At 41.3% G+C, this 18,755-nt stretch overlaps 1 protein-coding gene across 1 annotated transcript; it reads right to left on the minus strand.

Moving 5' to 3' along the window:
- Positions 1 to 7,973: 7,973 nt before the first annotated feature.
- Positions 7,974 to 18,151, minus strand: LNP1 (leukemia NUP98 fusion partner 1). Its single transcript, XM_068180979.1, has 3 exons — positions 17,260 to 18,151; positions 10,799 to 11,044; positions 7,974 to 8,844 (listed from the first exon to the last, which is right to left on the minus strand). Exons 1-3 carry the CDS (start codon positions 17,647 to 17,649, stop codon positions 8,644 to 8,646), a joined length of 837 nt encoding a protein of 278 aa, XP_068037080.1. The 5' UTR covers positions 17,650 to 18,151; the 3' UTR covers positions 7,974 to 8,643.
- Between the last annotated feature and the right edge of the window lie 604 nt (positions 18,152 to 18,755).

Below are 18,755 nucleotides of genomic sequence, written 5' to 3' on the forward strand. Positions count from 1 at the left end.
ATCCAAGTCACAAAAGTCTCTGTGACCAGGTGCAATATTCCCAGGAGACAAATACTTTCCCCTCAGTCGCTGGCCTCCCAACCAGTTCCTTACAGACATGCCCATGTGTCCTCTCTCACTGGGAAATGGATCCTTTGGTCTCCTGGCTGGCTGTCACTTAGGGAAACTTTGACCTCCCAAAATATCTGAATTTACAGAGCCCCTGTGAGCCCAAAACACCTCATACAAACCAGCTTGCTCTCAAAAGCAGCTCTGGGCTCTCTCCACCACACTCCTCCCCAGGGATCAGTGGAGTCACAATCAGACCACCACAGGAAAAAGTTCAGCCTGAGCTCCTCACCTCTGGCGTCACCAACTCTGGTCCAAAGCCAGGCACAAAGTCACCACTGCAGAGGTGCTTCAGCATTAATTCACCAGGATCCTCCTCCTCTTTGCTTTAATCCAGAAGTCCAACAGGCACTGCCACTTCCATGGTGCAGACTCCCAGTTGTTCCTGCCTTTTCACAAGATTTCCCACAGCATGGGAATGTCCATCTGACCATGGGTTAGAGTATATTTACATAGACACAATATCAGCACAGGCATGCTTGAACATGTGTTTGAGCTTGCAAGATAAATTTGGATGCAAATGGGGTCACAGGCAATCAGCTAAGCATCTCCGTAGGAAAAGGCTGTTGTAGGGGATTGACAGGGAAAAGGCTGTTTCTGAGCAAGAAAGTTGAGAGAAAGCAGAGAAACCCAGAGGCAGCTTGAAAAGTAATAGTTTGTAGCCAGGCAGGACGAGAGAAACCCACAGTACAGCACAGTTCTCCTGGGAGATGCAGATATACAAATGTTTAATCGTCAGCACATGTCTGTGGGTGTGTGTGTGGGTATATATGCATGTATATATGTATAGTTCATATGTTATATAAATATACATAAAATGCTATTTTGTACCTTAGTGAACAGGCACAATAAAAAAGAAATGACCAACTAATTTAGTAAGCCAGTGATAAGTGTAAAAGGGAAAGAAGCTCAATTCTGATTCTGTGTCTCCTGCTGAAGTTCCCAGCCAAAGCATCATTTTTCAATTGCTATCAGCTTTGTTTTGACTTTCCTGTGACTTTGTTTCTTTTATGAAAAGCAGTTGTTTTACCTGCTTTTTGTTTCTGAGCAAAGGCACACATTTACTTGACAGGACATATGAACTGATCCTGCCAATGTGTCCATTTATGCTTCACAGCCATGAATAATCCCCCTTCAATTAGATTTGCATGTGCTTGGAGAATGAGGTTTAATATGGCTTTATGGGTCCAGACTGCTTCTGCAATAACAGTGAGAGGCCAAGGACTGTAACTCACCTTACCTGTGCAAGGAAGCTGAGTGGTTTAAGACTCCTGCTGCTCCCCAGATGCTTATTTCTGTCCTGCTGCCAGCTGTACCCTCACAGCAAAGCCACCCAACAGGAGGATGTCCCTGCCCTTTGCCATGGGAGTTCTCAGCCCAGCAAAGCAGCACAAACCTCCCCACATCCCAGACTCTGAACCAGACCAGCCAAAATTGGGGTGGACATGCCACCCATGTGTCCCTTAGTGGTTGTAGATGAGAGGTTGCATTTGATGAACAGAGATGTTTTGAAATATATTTTAAAATATGGCTTATTTTCTGCTATGTTGCCTGTGAAAAGTACTTGTGCTGCTTATAAGAATAAAAATGAAGAAGTTTCTCACTCAGAAACTTCTGTCAGAATAAACCTGGGGCAAGAAATGTTTTATTTTTCCTATTGTAAGGACTAGGAGAGAGCTGGATCAGGGTTTTCTGCTGACCACAGGGTGAATACTGCAGTCCCTAATACCAGACTAAGCTCTGCCATGGGTTTCAGTGCATATTGATTTCCTTTATATATAAAAAACCCAAGTAGTATATGAACAACATAGGGTGAAATTTGATCACTTGTACCTGTGCTGTTGATGATGATTGTCTCCTGGTGGCACTGTAACTATTTTAGTCTTAAACTCATGCTTGCACTCCACTGTAGTGCATGTTCTCATTTGGTATGGACAGAGTCCCCCTGCTGGAAAATGGCTATGAAGGTTATCTAGTTGATTAATGATTGTAAGTGAAAGAACTTGCAAACAATGTCTTCTGTAGCAAATGTGCAATTTTGATTTACACTGTCCAAGGAATTGTAAAAAATATTTTTACTTCTTCTCTAATCACTGGGAAGGAGCTAGGAGGTTTTATCTTCAAAGTTCATCTCTGAACTTTCTAAAAATTCACACCACTTACACTAACCTTATAATGCACTAATGCACTGAGTAAAATTTTGATTTCTCTTTTCTTCTATATTTAGAATCAAGCCTTGAATAGTTCCCCTCTGTAATCCTAAAGGACCCTGTCTTCATCACAGAGGACAAGAACTTGGCACTGACTTTACAGACGCACCAGGACATGACATGTGGGACAGGTTGGTTTCTTTAGCAGCAACTTCTGAATACACTGTTAAAAGCAAGTGGAAAAGAGCACTTGCAAACAGGATTTTAATGCAAGAATTCCTGTTATTTCTCAGGAATTTTAAGAGGTGGAGCTGATATATTCCCTTCAGAAATTAAGATCCCTGGTCCAAATTATTTACTGCATCATTGGTCTTAAGGGAAGGCAGGTTACTGTTGCTGGATTAAATCCTTTTATCATCAGAATAACTTCAGCAGGATCCAGGTTGTACACAGCTTTACCTTTTTTTTCTAGAAGAATGCGTTATCTAGTGCTTTCTATTTTTGCTTATTTGATACCAGAAAAAAGAGTATTGAGATAAGATCTGTGTTTTAAAGTACCACTATAGCACAGCAGTTATGCCTGCTTCTCTCACTCCACTCCACCCCACCAATGTGTCTCAGATGCTACCTACAGAAAGAACCTCCAAAGAGAGGAGGGCTTGGTGCTTGGTGCCTTTCCTGAGGTAATCAATATAGGCAACAACTATACCATAAAATCTATCTCTGTTATCATAGAATCACAGAATGGTTTGGGTTAAAAGATTGTTTGGTTCCAAGCACTGTGCCATGGGCAAGGAACAATCCAATAGACCTGGTTACTCAGGGCCTCATCCAGCCTGGCCTTGAACACTTCCAGTGATGGGGAGTCCACAGCCTCCATGCACTTATGTAAAGTTCCTATCCAGATTTCTCGTAAGTCTCCTTTAGGTACTGGCAGGGGCTCTGAGGTCTCCCTGGAGCCTTCTCTTCTCCAGGCTGAACAGTCCCAAAAAACTCTTCAGCTTGTCATCACAGAAGTGGTGCTCCAGGCCCATGATCAGTTTAGTGGCTCATTCCAACAGGTCCATGTCTTTCTCGTGTTGGAGGCCCCAGAGCTGGACACTGTATATCAACTAGCTGGGAATTAGGAGAAGTGATTGCTCCCTCTCTGCAGTGCCAGCTCTGAACTGCAGAAATTGAAACACCCAGCTGCTTGCAGCTCTTTTGGAGCACTGTGTTCCACTTTTCTACTAATACAGCTATTTAAAGAATGACACATTCTGGCTGCAGCAGTTTCAGTGTGGCCCATCATATTCACCTTTGGTATTTCCATCAGTGCAAAACATCGTTAAAAGCCATTAAAGATAATACTGAGGGTTCTCCCACCTTCTAAGTAGCATCTGGTAATACAGGATTACTGCAGCTTCAACACACAGATGTATCACCTCTCATTCAGAGTTTAGTCAAGATCCTCTACTCTATATTGCAAGTAACAGAAAATAAGGCCCTGAGAGTTTGCCATAAGCCCTCTTTATGAAAGTTGTAAATGCAGTGAAGTTCTGTGCTCCTGTCAGTCCCCAAGACACCATGAGAGATTGCACATGAATCCAAATCTTCTTGCTTTAATGGAAAAGAAATTTTATTCAGTCTTAAGCATTCTCAACTCAGAATTGCTTTGGATTAGGAAACCACATTGCAGTGAGTACCCTGAGTGAGTGGTGGACATTATGGTTGATGCCCATTGAGCAGTTGAGACGTGGATTATTCTAATGTGAGAGTCCTTTCGTTCCTTGCAAAAGGCATTAAAGGAATGGAAGATGAAGTAGCCTCATCTGCAGCTGTGGGTGTGTAGAATTTGGCACAATGGAGAAGGAATTAATGAAAATATATTATATATATCCCAAATCTCAGGCTAAAATGTGGTTGCCAGTCCTGAACAGGTGAGAGCAGCCCAAAGTTACTTTGGTCTCCCTGAGGATCTTTTATTGCTGCTGGGACCACTAGGGCAAAGAAATGCCCTAATCATTCCTCTCTGCCAGGCGTAAACCTGTGCTAATCTGAAATCACTGTAGCTGCTTTCTGACAGACACATTTCTCTGTATAGGAGTCCTCAGGGAGTAGACCCACTATATTTAAAAAGCTTATGAGAAAAATTGAAGATATATTTTGTGTATAAAGGAAGAGAAGTATATCAAATGAGAGCCATTGCACAATGGTCCAGCAAGGGCTGCTTTTCAAAGGACCAAACCTTAGCATTCACCTCATACCATAGAATATGACTGCAGGCAACCATGTCCATGAATCCTTCTGCTCAAGCTTTAGAGCAAAAAAAAAATAATTCTTTTTTGATACTTCATTATCAGGAACAGTACTAATTTTCCAGTCTAAGGATTCTCTGTAGGGGCCTCGATGGCTTTTTGATGAAAATTCATGTACAACTGTCACAAGTTGGTTGGTCTAATCAATTCACCAAAAATGTTGTCAGTTTAGAAATTTTATGAACTGAAGCACTTTGACAAACATATAAGAAGGACAAGAATGCATCTAATATGACAGAATATTGATGCTTATTGTATCACTTCTTTCTATTTTTTCTATCTGACCTCAGGGACAAGCCATAGCTGACAGAAATTATCTTCTTCCAAAGAAATGTAGATACTGAGCTGGGATTCAGAGGGATCCTCCTAACAGGAGCAGTAGCATCTATCAAGCCAATCTAAAACAACAGTGAAAATGAAAATCAACGTGCTGTGAGCAATGTTTTCTATGATGAGTGGGTTTGTTTTCACATTTGTTCTCACAAAATTACCTAAAGCCCTGGCACAACAACTGCAGGCAGGGCATTCTTTATGAAGATTGTTGTATTTCGGTGTTCAATTCTCTCATTGAATGACTAGATTTTGGCTGTAATATCTCTCTGGAAGTATTTCAAAACCTATTTGCTTACAACAGTTTTGGCAGAAAGCTGCAATAAGCTCAAAGTCCCGTGATTATGATTCATTGCTATGTGAATAATTTCACTTATCCAGCTTGATTATTTCTCTATGTGGTTTTACACTATTCACATGTACACTGAGTGCATTCAGAGCCAGGGCTGTGCTTACCCAAATACCATTTTTGTGCTAAAGAACAAAAACCTGCTGATGAATATTTTAATATTTTTTGTATTTAATATTTCAGGGTTTTTTAAATAGGTATTATATTCTTCTTCAGTTATACATTGTGGTTGTTTCATTTTTATTTTATTCATGCATTTAAATGTTTCCTATTTTTTTCCCCAGAAAGGGTTCTTGAGAGCAGATACATAAATACAGCTGTTACATCATTTTACCTGTGTGGGGTATGGCATTTCATACACCAATAAGTTAACCAGCACTCAAAATTTAATTCATCCTCCAAACCATGCTGCAATTAAACAATACCTGAGAAGCAAGCATAAATATTTTGCTTTGGGAATGCCCACCTGACATATGAGGTAACCACAACTGATGTCTTCTTAGCCCTCTCAGAAAACACTGGGATGTAAGTCTCTCTTGCTCTTGAAAGATTTGTATGTACCTACATCCTCTCTTCCCACAGGAGCACTTTCCAGCTAGCCTGAAGTGCTGGAAGAATTCACAGGGATGAGTGTTCTATCAGACAATGGTCTTGTGAGACACAGCAAGTTTAATATTTCCTTCACGGGCCCCTTGGATCACACCAGTTTTCCTGCTCATTCACCTTTCTGTTTCATGTTTACAATATTTCTTACTAGTGAACATATGGATTTCTTCATCCCTTTGTCTTCACTTCCCACTGAAGCCTGACTTCCTTCATGTCCAGTCTTTGGACTCTGATATAACTTGCAGCCATCCCACTCTTGGAAAGGGCAGAAAAAGCAAACAATGTTTGCCCAGGAATGGGTGTTTGTGCAGAAGCTGCCTGCAGCCAGCCCCGTTGCTCTGGGAATTCAGGATGGAATCAAGGCAGTGACTATTTACTATTTTTTATGTCAGCTGCCACAGAACCTGCGACCTACTGTGAGAACAGAAACCCTCTGGAGTCTTTCTGACAGAAATATCAGGTGTGCCATTGCAATCAGATTCCTCTTTGGATGGTTACCTGCCCTCCCAAATGCCCAATTTGTTATGGAATACTTGTTAATGTCTGTGGAGAATTATTTCATTCTATCATGCAAGATTCAGTCCATCCAAGTAATACCATTGCCTCAGACTGGAAGGGACTGAGCTGGAAAGGGCTGTGGTCTAATCAGCCATGATACAGAGCAAGAGGGAACACTTTTGAGTAAATAGAGGGCATTATGTGAAAGCTTCTGTTTGCAGAGTCACACCATGGGGCTGATGGGCTGGTTCAAGAGCACATAAACACTTACAGAGTCTCCCATCAGAGAGATGGGATTCAGTGGAGCACAGGGGAGCTGTTTGGGGGCAGAGCTGCCTGGCTGCCCTGATGGCAGTGAGGTTTCTCTGTGCCTTCAGGGAGATGGTAACCAGCAAGTCAGAGGCAGCCACACAGGGCTCTCCTATTTTAGCTCTGTTTGGTGTGTTCTTTCCATCAGGAGTGGTGTACAACCAGCACGCTGGTTTGATGAACACAAGCAAATTCTGCTGGGCCTGTTGAGTTAACCTGCCTGTAAAACAGGAGGCGGCAGCTGATGGCCTGAAATCCAGGCAAAGCTGATGCAGCCATGGCATTCAGCTCTCCCAAGATGTGAGGACAGACTGCTACCTGAAAGGATGTGAGAGGTTTTATCTGAGGAGCCCAGACACTGCTGGCCATGTTAATTTCTATCCAGACCTTTTGTAATGCAGTCTTCAGATTAAGGTTGCAAAGGAAAAGTCATCTATATTTAAGTTTTGGCTGACAGAAGAACTTCATAAAAATTCAATCTGGATTGGGAAGGACAGGAACAATGCATAGGAACAACATTTTTCCATTATTAGATTTATTAGTTTATGATATATGTTACCAGGCAAGAAGCAATTTACAAGCATAAGTAAGGGATCAATTGCTTTCTTATATAGCCCCCTAAGCCCTAAAAAAAAAAAAAAAACAAAACAAACAAACAAACAAACAAACAACTCAATCCCTTAATGGATATAAGTGTTACAAAGTTTTAAGGATGCCCTAAGATTTTAAAGGGCTGAATATTCAAAAGTAAGGCTCCAAGGCAAATTAGTAAGATTTTTGTTAATTACAGAAAAATCACAGGAAGAATATCCATCAGACCTTGACTTTTGCTCATGACTTCATTCCTCTTTGCTCTTTTCTTCCTGTATTATCCAAATCAGGCTTTCTCCATACTAGGCCTGGGAAGATTATTCCTGAAGAGAGCAGGGTTGTATCTGCAGAGAACACTGGCACTTTGAAGAAAGGGGAGCATAGGGGGATTGTGGGAGTGTGTATGTGTTTGTGAGCATGTGGAGATGAGATTTACATCTGGGTTCAGGAGATCCTCAGCCAGAGAATCAGCATTTTCCTAGGATCTGCTCACCACAGACAGCCAGTTTGGCCCAAATTCTGGGAAAGGAAAAAGGGTTGCAATGCCTCATCAACCCCTTGAAGAGATTGCATGGAAATATGAGAGACAGAACATCTCTGGTTTTACTGGAGAATTTTCAACAAGGATTGGATATTGATGAAGCAAAAGTAGAAATGTAGCAAAAGAGGTTGGTAGTTATAAGACAGTAAAGTAGTAAATGGAGAGAGGAAAGGCCACAAAAGAAGGAAGGGTAAAGTTGGGAGAAAGAGTTACTTTTGTGACTGGGGAAATGGGACTGAGGACCTGGGAGAGGGCTGGGAGATGCCAGTGAAACGAGTCACACTGCACAGTGATAGGAAAAGCAGAGAGAAGTGAGACATCAGGGAGGTGTAGAAGAGCATATGGGCTTCTCTTCTCTTACTTACATAAATTTGGAGCTGAAAGACTGCCAGAGCAAAAAGATACCTGTTTTCAAGACAAATCTAAGTGAATGTCAGGGCCAGGAAGCAGTTGGCTGTTTATGTGTACTTTTTTCTTCCCAAACCTACCAAAAAGCCTATTTTCAATTAAAAAAGAAACATAAGGCTTTGCATTGCTCTGTAATACATAGGTAGTGGCCTCCTCTTAAAGGAACACATCCACCACTATCCTGCTGCAATGCTAAATATGCCTGAAATCCTCTTATGGTGGTTAATCTCTAACTTGGATCTTGCTACTGATACACTCCTATGACAAAGGTCATACATCTAATGACAAAAGTAAAGAAAGGAAGGTAGTAACATGGTGCCCGTGATGCAGTTGAAATTTACTTTCATTTTACAACTTAAGGGTTATTCTAGCTAATAGGCCTCTTCTAGTCAAAACAACAGGAATGTTCCCTCTGTTCTTCAGGGGGAGTGTTAAGATTGATTATCTCAATGCATTCTAGCTGCCTGTGGATACATAACCTTTCAGAATGCTTGCTTGTGATGGAAACTGTTCGCTGTGTTTTGCAGGTGCTTCTGAACTTGCAACTTCGTCCTGCTCTCTCCTTGCCTCTGATTTCTCTTCCATTTTCTTATGAGGCTTGCTTTTTCTCAAATGCAATTTTTCTCTTTCTTGTCTCTCTTTTGCACCTTCAGGTTGCTAAAAGGCAGAGGAAAAAAAAAAAGCAGGGAATTAAAAAAAGACTCCTACAAGAATAATAATTATAAAAAGCTCATTATTTTATTTCACTAAGTAAGAAAATATCCCATTAACCTGCCTCACCAAGATCAGGTTTACCATGATGGGCTCAAATTCAAGGCCTGAGCCAGTCACCCTAAAGCTCAGCAAAAAGCAACACACTCAAATACTTTGATTTTACTCTGTATATGATAGGAGGGTCACAGGCTCAGTGGACTTGAAGAGGACAGCAGACAGGAGGGAGAAAGAGAGAGGAGGGGCTCTGAGATTTCAGCCCAGACTCCATGTTTCTATCCTTTCATGTGATCCATCTTTACATCCCTGAAGGCTGCTCAGTGCTTGCTACAAAGACTTCGCTGAAAACAAGGTCTGAACACATTTATATGAGAAAAGCAATATGCAGGGAAGGAGATTAATTACCTTTCCCACACTGTTCACCTGTCTGATCATGGTGGTTTGAATTGCAGCCACAGAGCTCTGAATGCAAATAAAATGCTCCATTTGGAGACACAGGTTTAAGCCCACATTTCCTTTCCGATCTCTGACCTACTGCTCAGTTCTTTGAGATTCACAACTCCTTCACATCTCCCAAACTACAATTGTGACTGAGGGAATGGCAACAACTTGGTCTGCTTGAAAGAGTGATTAAAATAATTAAAGCCATAATTAACACATTGTGCTCACTATACCTAATCATACATCAACTACACACTCACAGACTTTCTAGCCACAGGCATTTTTGAGAAATTATAAATGATAAACCAGAAAACCACTGGTGAATGCTGGCACATGAGGCAATGTAAATTTCCAAATGAAAGCAATTTAATAGTTCCTGAAGAGGAAAAAGATTAGGGAATGTACTTGAAATTTTGAACATGGTGTAACATCATCATAATTCTGCATATTCTTAGACGATTGGTCATGCAAGGACTATAAGTATGGGACTGATCATGTAATTATGCTGCCTATTGAAAGAAAATTTTCCCCCTCTTTTGCTGTGCAAATAGAGTTGAAAATTACTTTTCCATCCAAATTGTCAGTGTCAAGAACCTGGAACAAAAAAAGGATTCTTCCTTCTGTGGTTCTTTGATGCTAATGTCAGGTGCTATTCAAGCACAGCTTTTTGAATGGAGTGACAACTTGATATGGTTTTCCCGATACTTAAAAGTGAATTAGGATTGATTACCCTTTCTTCCATTGCATGATACAGCAGATACTATGTATCATAATAAAAATATATTAAAGTCTAGACAAAAAGATGTTATTGGCTATTTATTTCATCAATGCACAGCAGACAAAATGCTCATGGCTCCAGACAGAATGATGGGGAGAAGTATGAAATGGGCAGAGAATCCCCTGATGCCTGCATGCCCTTCCCGTGAAAATATGTTCTGCTACTTACAGCAATAGCTGCTGCTGCAGCTGTGTGGTGACACTGCAGAAAGCAGATGGATGGAGTCCTGAGGGGGAAATGAGAAGCCTCTCAAACACTGCAGTGTCTGGCAGTATTACAGATAACTCCACATAGGTTAAGTCAGATCAGCAGCAGTGAAAAAGTGAGCTGGGTCTTGCAGCAGAAGTGAAGCAAACCTGGGTTTGTATTGTCATGTTTTGTGGCCACAGCCGTAAAAACCTCTGAAAACATTGCCACATGAGCCAGTGTGGTGTCTCATTTTGAGGATAAACATTCCTGAATAAGCCTAGACAGTAACACCATATCAAGAATCCTCACGCTGATGATAGAACTTTAACCTGGTTTGTGCTACTTGTAGTAATTTGAGACCACATAATATGAGAAATTCCAATTGGAGTTAATTTCTGCACTTCCCCCAGCAAAGTCACAGCAATTACACAAGGGATGAAGCTGACTTGGTTGGTTGGGCTTCTTTTCTTCTGTAGTGATCTTATTACCTACCAAAGAAACTGAGCGTTTGCTTTTGAGATGCAATTGCTTTTCAAAGGACTCTGCAAATTCCTGAATGGAGTTTGATCTTGTCTCTGGACATGAGCTATCTGCTGAAGGTGTTCTGCTTGCCTTCCTGTGGCAGTGGCATTTGGCATCTTGGTCTTCTTGAAATTCCTTGGAGCCCCTGAGGGTGCCTGAAGATGAGCCTTTGGCAGAAGCATGAAGTCGTGTTGTGTGGAGGGAGGAAAGCTTGGCCTGAAAAACAAAAGGTCTTCATTGACTATTGAATAGTGAAGCAGAACACACAAGGCAGATTTTTTTCTGCCACAGACACTCTCCCAAACAGTGGTGCAAAGTGAAGGACCTTCCCCAGAATTCTGTATCTTGCTTTTTTAAGTGTAGGAGAATCACACTGCCAAGAACTTGCTTTCTAGAGGTAGCAGCGGCAGAGTTTCCTATTATTCCTGGGTTTGAGGATATAAGTATTGGTACACAATGAACATTTCAAGTGTAAAGTGTGGTGGGTCCTATTAGTGTTCACTGATACTAAAAGGAACCGGGACTCTTCACAACCTCAAAAATTCAGGCCTTGCACCTGGATGCAGTTTCTAGGCAGGACTCTCAAAAAACATTACCCAGCCTTTTGTGGCCAGATGAGTCAGGTAAGAGGTTTGACCCACAAGTGCTCCAGGTCTTATCAGCTGTTTGAGTTTAGAGTGTGACAGCAACCATTTCTCACCCAGTTCTGTCAAGATTTCAGCATGGTCTACATACAGACAAGATGCTTTATTGCCCAGCTTTGAATTTTCTGCTGGTTTCTTGGGCACATTTGTCTTGAACTAATGAAGAAGCACTGTCAGGATACTGAGAGACACATCCCTACCAAAGAAGTAGTAGGAAACAGACTTCTACAATTATATTTGCAGGGCTGAAGTGGGGAGTGAGTAGATAGTTGTTTAGTTTCTATGTGATTCAATTTTCTGAGGCCTGGCATGCAGATAAAAGCTATTGATCTGCATCAGCTGTGTTTAATTGAATGTCTGCAAAGGAGATTAAACTGATACAGAACTGCTGTGTCCTGTGGAGTCATGAATTGGCAGTTTTCGAAAGGGACAGACCTGTAGAAGAAAGGCATGAGAAGGACACCACCACACAGAGCCGGGGATACCCCAAGCCCTGCCAGCTGTTGATGATTTTCAGGATGAGTAGCTGAACACAGGTAAGATGCAGATGGTGAAAGGTGTGAGAGATGGGAGGTATTGAAAATTACACTCCTGTAGGTGTCAGATTAAAGCACTCCAGGTACCCAGCTGCTGGCATACATTTTTGAATGCATATATGTTTTGGACATTATGAGGAATTTCTTCACAGAACAGATGACTAGACATTGGAATGGACTGCCCAGGGAGGTGGTGGAGTCACTGTCCCTAGAGGTGTTTAAGGAAAGACAGGATATGCTACTCAGTGCCATGGTCTAGTTGACATGGTGGTGGATTGGTCAAAGGTTAGAGTCGATGATGTCCGGGGTCTTTTCCAACCTAATTGATTCTGTGACTCTCTGTTTTGTCTAAGCCTGGTGCTAAGCCTTCAGCTACTAAGTAACCCTGAGAAGTTCTATTGGCTTTGAGGGAACTGTGATTGGTTATAACAAAGGAAGGTTTATCCCGCCAGTTCTGCAATGCTTTCTAAGAAAATCCAGTAGAAACCCTACACTCAGTGCAGGATTTGTGATGTGTGTGTTGGTTGTTTTGTTATTTTAACAAATGGGAAACTAAACCAACTGGGTATAGTGTTCACATGAATCCACAAACCTTGGACTGCAAGGGACCTGAAATATGTCCTGCACACAGCTTCATTCACTCTGGATGCTACTATAAGTATATTGTCACGACAGGGACCAATGCAGCCTTTCTCTGAATAGAGAGGCTGTGCATCCATATGGCTGCAGCTACATCGCATTAGACAGGCTTGATGAGAGGTGCTGAAAATAATAAATCCCACACCTGACAGAAGTACCTAATATTTGAAGAGTGTTTGCAATATACATGGTACTGGTTCCATTTTTTTCCCCAGGCATAAGCTTACTATGTCCAGTATAATGGACTGCCTCTGAGAGTAGTGTTAATGATTTGTGCCATATTTTTTTTACTTTGGTTTCAAAACAGTCAATACAGCTGTAAGTTCTGCAAGGTCATATTGTATTGTTACTTTAGAAAGCATCAAAGCAATCGCATTGTGCTCGAGGGACAGGAGCATATGTGCCATGCCAGGCTCAACAAGCAAAATGTCTTCCCTGTCATTTTAATAGCATCAACATATATTCTTTCCTGGAAATAAAAATTGTCTCATGGTAAAAATCACTGGTATTTGTTCCTAGAGGGTTTGGGAAAAAAAAAAACAACAAACCAAACACAGGACAACAGCTGAAATGGGGGACTGGATTCTATCAGTCTTGTTTTGCAAAGACGGTAAGTGTTTTCTTTTACGAAGACATTACTTTTTAATTTCCTTTCACAGGTAGAATTACAATTAAGCCCTTAATAAAAAGACTGCAGTTTGCCTATCGATATGAGAGCAATGGTCCAGAAACGGGACAAGCTTTCCTCTGAAATGCCCATCTGCCTCAGTAGGCTAAGGGTAAAGCTACACAGACAGGTCTATGCAATCATATTACTGTGACTGTGTTTTCTCTCACAGTACCTTTGCATGACACATTAAATTCTCCACTATCAAAATGGGGATTTTTTTTGCCAGCGCTGGGAAAGCCAGAAGCACCAAGGGATCTCAGGGATTGTTTCTTATTCCCATTATTACTCCTTTTTTCTCTGTTGGGTAAAGGCCATTCATGTTCAGTGTATCTATTTACAAAACAGTTACCCTTCTGCTAATTGCCCATCTGAAACACACAAAAGGTACACAAACAAAAATACTTCACACAACAAAAATTGTTGTCAGTATAATTTGCCTTATCTCTTTCTCAGTTTCTATTGTAGACAAGTTAATTTTTTACATATTTTGAACTTGATCTGAGAGCTTGCACAGCTGTCAGTAAGAACATTAATCTTCAGTGTGTCAGCAGAAGTGTTCATTGTTTGCTGGAGTTTACACAATGACCCAAGTATTTTAGGGATATTTTGGAACATCTGACATTCAGATGCTCTCCCGTGGTTTCATTTCCTTCCGAGAAGCTTACAGACAAGCATATATTTCTTAAAAATGTTTTTGTCTGGCCTTCAATTGGTCTATAGTAACAATATTGTGGTAGATGTTCGGTTTAAATTAAATGTCAGTAACTTCAACAGCAGTCATTTGTTCTGCTCCTACTCTCAGCCACTCTTAGCAATTTGCTCCTGTGAGCAATAATGTCTATTTGAAGGTGGATACATGTGCAGCTTACATGTTGTAAGCTTCTTATCAGTTCTCCTTTGTCTCCAATCTTTTCCTTACAACAAAATGTCTGGTAGGTAAGATGTGTTCTGAACCTAAATGATGTAGGGTAACTAGAATGTGTCAAGGAAAGTTATAGCTGGAGGCTTCAAAAAGAGTATCACAGTTAATTTGTCTAAAGTTTGCCAGGGGAACAAGTTAAATAAAGGATATGGAAACAGCTGACTTGATTATCCCCAGGCAGTTTTTACATTCAGTGTTGGCCCACAGCAACATACACAGCTCCAAGCTTTCCAGGACAGTGGGTTACATGTTGTTTTAGCCTGACAGATTGGAGTTACATGTTTTAGCCTGACTTGCAAGTGATTCAGTGAAGGATGAATATAATTTTGTGTTCCCCCCTGCGAAGTGTGAATGACAATAGCAAAAGCATTTTGCAAAGCTCATCTCACTAGTGTTTGTGAGGTATACCAAGATATTGGGGGAAAAAAAAGAAAACTGTTGTTAGTTTGGGAGTTATTCTTCAAAGCTTTATCCATTTTTAGGATGGGGGTTGTACCACGATAGGATATCACAGGAGTTTATTTTTGTCTTTGAGGTAGGAGCAGTAGCTTGAATGTCTCACTACAGGACAGGAAAAACTACAAAGACCAACACAGCAGTTTGGAGCTGAAAGTGATTTTCCAGCAGAACCACCTTTTGTGCTACCCTGAGAGCACTTTGCTTTGTAGCACCAAAAGGCTCATGATGCTGAAGCAGTTCCCATGGGCAGGACTGCTCTGCTGCTGATGTCCTGAATACCAGCCTTGGATATGAGACCAAATGAGCTGGCAGTGCTCTTTTGGCAGTACCATTGTACCTGCACAAGGAGCTTTTCCCAACAGCTGTGTCAGAACTTGCTGACTTGATGGAGTTATCTCAATTTTCAATGTTGAGACGGAAGGAAGGGTACACTGTGGCCTGCTGTGGAGGTATTAGTTTTCAGAAGAGATGCACTCTGATCTCAGTTATTATTCCTCCTGATAATTAGCACTGTTCTGATAAAACGAAGACAATATTTAAATAACAGTGCCAGTGTTTTGAATCTTACAACAGTTATAATTTGCAATAATTAATCTTACAGTAGTTATGATTTGGAGTAACTGTGCAAAAACCACACATCCAGGTGCAATAGCTCTCAAGTTACTGCTCTCAACAAGGAGATGCTTTCTGGAGGTATTTCCAAGGCATCAGTAGAGCCCATTTGTTTAACTTCTGGCTTTGGTTAGACAACACATACTACTGCTCTTTACTACCAACTACTCAACTTCCAGATCAAGAGTTCATTTCAAAATATATCCCCAAATTATAAAATCCCCAGACAAATCTTCCTGTCTCATTCCTCCAGACAACATCTGGCACTGAGAAATAAAGCAGTTAAAATTTACATCCTCTATATGAAACCAGTGGAGCAAGACAAATTTGTGTGAAGCATTAATGTAAAGGTCAGATATAATTAAGTAAACACAATAGCTTTAGCTTGTTAAACAGTAACATCAAAAAGTCATAGTCTTTCTGTCAGGTAACTTAATCTAAATTCTAGGTATGAATTCAGGAATGCAAATATAGCAACATATTTGAATAGCTATTAGCTAACTATTTAAATAGCTTTTGAACAAACTGAATATAAGGACATGATAATACAGACACAAATATACAAGATATGTTCAGCACCTTGCTGAATGGAAAGAGATTTAAAGTACATTCTTACACTCCAGTTTCTCTTGAGGTCGAAAGAAATCACATATGCATGTATCTAAAGTGAAAAAAGTAAGATACAGTAAAATTAATTAACCTCCTTCCCCTCCCATTAATAAATGTTATGTATTCAGCAAAGCTCTAGCTCAGAGCCTGTCTTGCAATCTGTAGCTGAGGTGAAATATAAGTGCAAATAACAAATGTGGCTGATCAGACCAGAACTTACGAATGAAGGTTATCCCTCCAGCCCATGAATTCAAAGAGGGAGGAAGTGGTTTTGGACTCGTTGGTTTTTCTTAGCCAATGTTTTTGGAAATGAAAAAACCCACAGCTTAGAACCTGACAGCTACAGAGGAGTAGAACTTGCAAGGTGGAAACATAGAATGGCACAAAAAAAAAAGTTTGGAAAAGATTAGCTGCTCCTCCCCAATATATTAGCATTTGCTTCATTGCAGCCATAATGGTCTAAGGGTATAAGTAAAAAATAGTTTGTAATGAAACATAGTATCTTTGTTAAGACAACTGATGTAGTTGGAAAAAAAGGAGACGGGTTTGGACCACCTAAATGTTTTTTTAAAAGCTGAAATGAAAGTAACAATCTTTGAATAAAGAGAAGCCTATGACCAGTTTTCAGTTTAACCTGATTTCGATAATCACTTAGACACTTGTGAGCTGCCTTCTGCACATGAACGTGCCCCTTTCCTGACTGTTTTAAGAATAAAGAATGTACTTCTACCGTAAAACCTTACTTCACCATTTAGTAAGCTTTGGTTTGTGTTGTATCATTGTTTTCAGAGTCAAATGTTTTAAAAAAGGAGGGACTGCATCTTCTAGATTAAAATAGAAGTTACACTTACTTGAAAACAGGTAAGTCCCAAGGGGTAAAGGGTAAAACTTCCTGGAGAAAATATAGTTGCATAATTAGGTCCAAATCCTTTTAATACATATGGAATTATAGAGTTTTTCACATGAGAACAGACTTGTTACAGGCAGTCTTTTTGTATGCAGGTGTAAAATGTTTTGATGTCTGCCAGGTTGTGCTGAGCAGCCAGAACAACACCGTAATACATAGTTAGGCAGCTATTACACACTTATCCTTACATTTCTGGTCCTATCATCACTTTTCTTGGAGTTTGCCAGTTTTCTGTATTCCAAGACTCCAGAGGCTTGACCCTATCAGACAGTTAAGCTCAAAAAGCAACTAGCAGCTGCCAGCAGGAACTGAATTTACTTGGCAAGGTGTCCCATACTCCTCATACATCCCTGGGGCCGTGCCTCTGGGGATGGAGCTTATATTTATATATACACCACGTGCACACACAGAGAAAGCTGAACACAGCTCTTACCGGTAGAGATGCTCTCCTTTCACTACAGAGCTGTGGCTGACGTTTCTTGTGGCCTCTGCCTTCTTTCTCCTCATCAATCAAGTTGTGGCCCCAGAAGCTGCTCATCCATTTTGCAAAGAAAATATCATCATCCTCATCATATTCCATGTACAGATGCTCCAAACTTGGGGGGGGTCTCCCAGCCAGACAAGGCAAAACAAGGTCAAATTCCACCACCAAGCCAGTGGCTTCACACTGTTCTGCCAACAAGAGGAAGCAGACACACAATTTCAAACACTCTTTCTGCATTCCCTCCCCAAAACCTGTCCCACTGCAGCCCCAGGCACTGTCTAAACATAAAGTCAGCCCTTTCTCATCTCTTTTCAACAAGGTTTCCTTTAACCTTTCCATTGCAGTGATGTCCAATATGACACTGCCGCTGGGGGTGGGTGGCAGGGCTGTGGCTGCTCCCTGTGTTGCTGCTGAGTGCCCCAGCTGTCAATACTAATGCAGAATTGCCCACAGTTACATGCCTGCGGGGGGCAGACCCAAAGTAGGCTTGTGATTTTTGAAAAGCAGAATTGACATATTGATGTTGGTCAGAAACTGGCACAGCTGCTTGCAGAGACCAAGCTGGCTCTGTGGGAGGGAGCACAAATGACCCACTCTTCCCCTGCTGCTCTCTCTCTCCTGACTTCTGTTGTGTCTGCTCTTCCTTCAGTATTTCAGAAATGTCATCTGCCTAGGTGGAAACCCTTCCTGAAGCAACTGCTCATTCATTTTTGGGTTATGACAGACAGTGCAATCTTGCAGCTGCTGCTTTTCACCTGAGTAATTTCTTCTGCCTTATCAGGGGTATGGGAGGCCCTGCCTCACTTGAATGCACTCAGGGTAAAAATGTGCTGGCTCTTCCTCATCAGCCATACAGGTGTGTAAGCCATACAGGCCTCGCCTATACCACAGAAGAGAACAGGGCCAGGGAATGACTTCTGGCCCTCAGACCGAGTGTCTAAACTGACCACATGTACCCTATGTGGTGGTTGTGCTGAGGGTCTCCTTGAGGCTCTGTACTCTAATTACTGCACTATGGCTGTAATACTTGGTTGTCATTTTTGTGTCTCCTTTATTTCAAAATCTCTCATATAACACAAAAACTTCTGTGGCCCATGAAACTGTTGTCTGCATGGTACGAAACTGGAAGATGTGTTAACGTGCTTTGGGGCCTGGCAGGAGGACAATGAGGGCTCTAAGGCTGTAGAGCCTGTTGGGATGGGGTTGGAAGACTGCATGGGAGGAAGGACCCAATTCTAACCCTAATCTTCTTACTGGAAGCAAACCTATGTGTGTGCTGGTGTTCCCTCTGGTGCCCAGGCATTGCTGTGGAGATGCTGGTTGGTCTTGGCCAGAAATATGCCAAAAAGTTTGCTGGTAATTTGGCATTACAAAGAATCAGTGGTCCAGCATTAAACCTTTTCCCCAACCTGTTTAGACCTACAGATGTAGCTACAAAACTCCAG

The sequence above is a fragment of the Anomalospiza imberbis genome, chromosome 2 (genome assembly GCF_031753505.1).
Source record: "Anomalospiza imberbis isolate Cuckoo-Finch-1a 21T00152 chromosome 2, ASM3175350v1, whole genome shotgun sequence".
NCBI classification, from domain to species: domain Eukaryota; kingdom Metazoa; phylum Chordata; class Aves; order Passeriformes; family Viduidae; genus Anomalospiza; species Anomalospiza imberbis.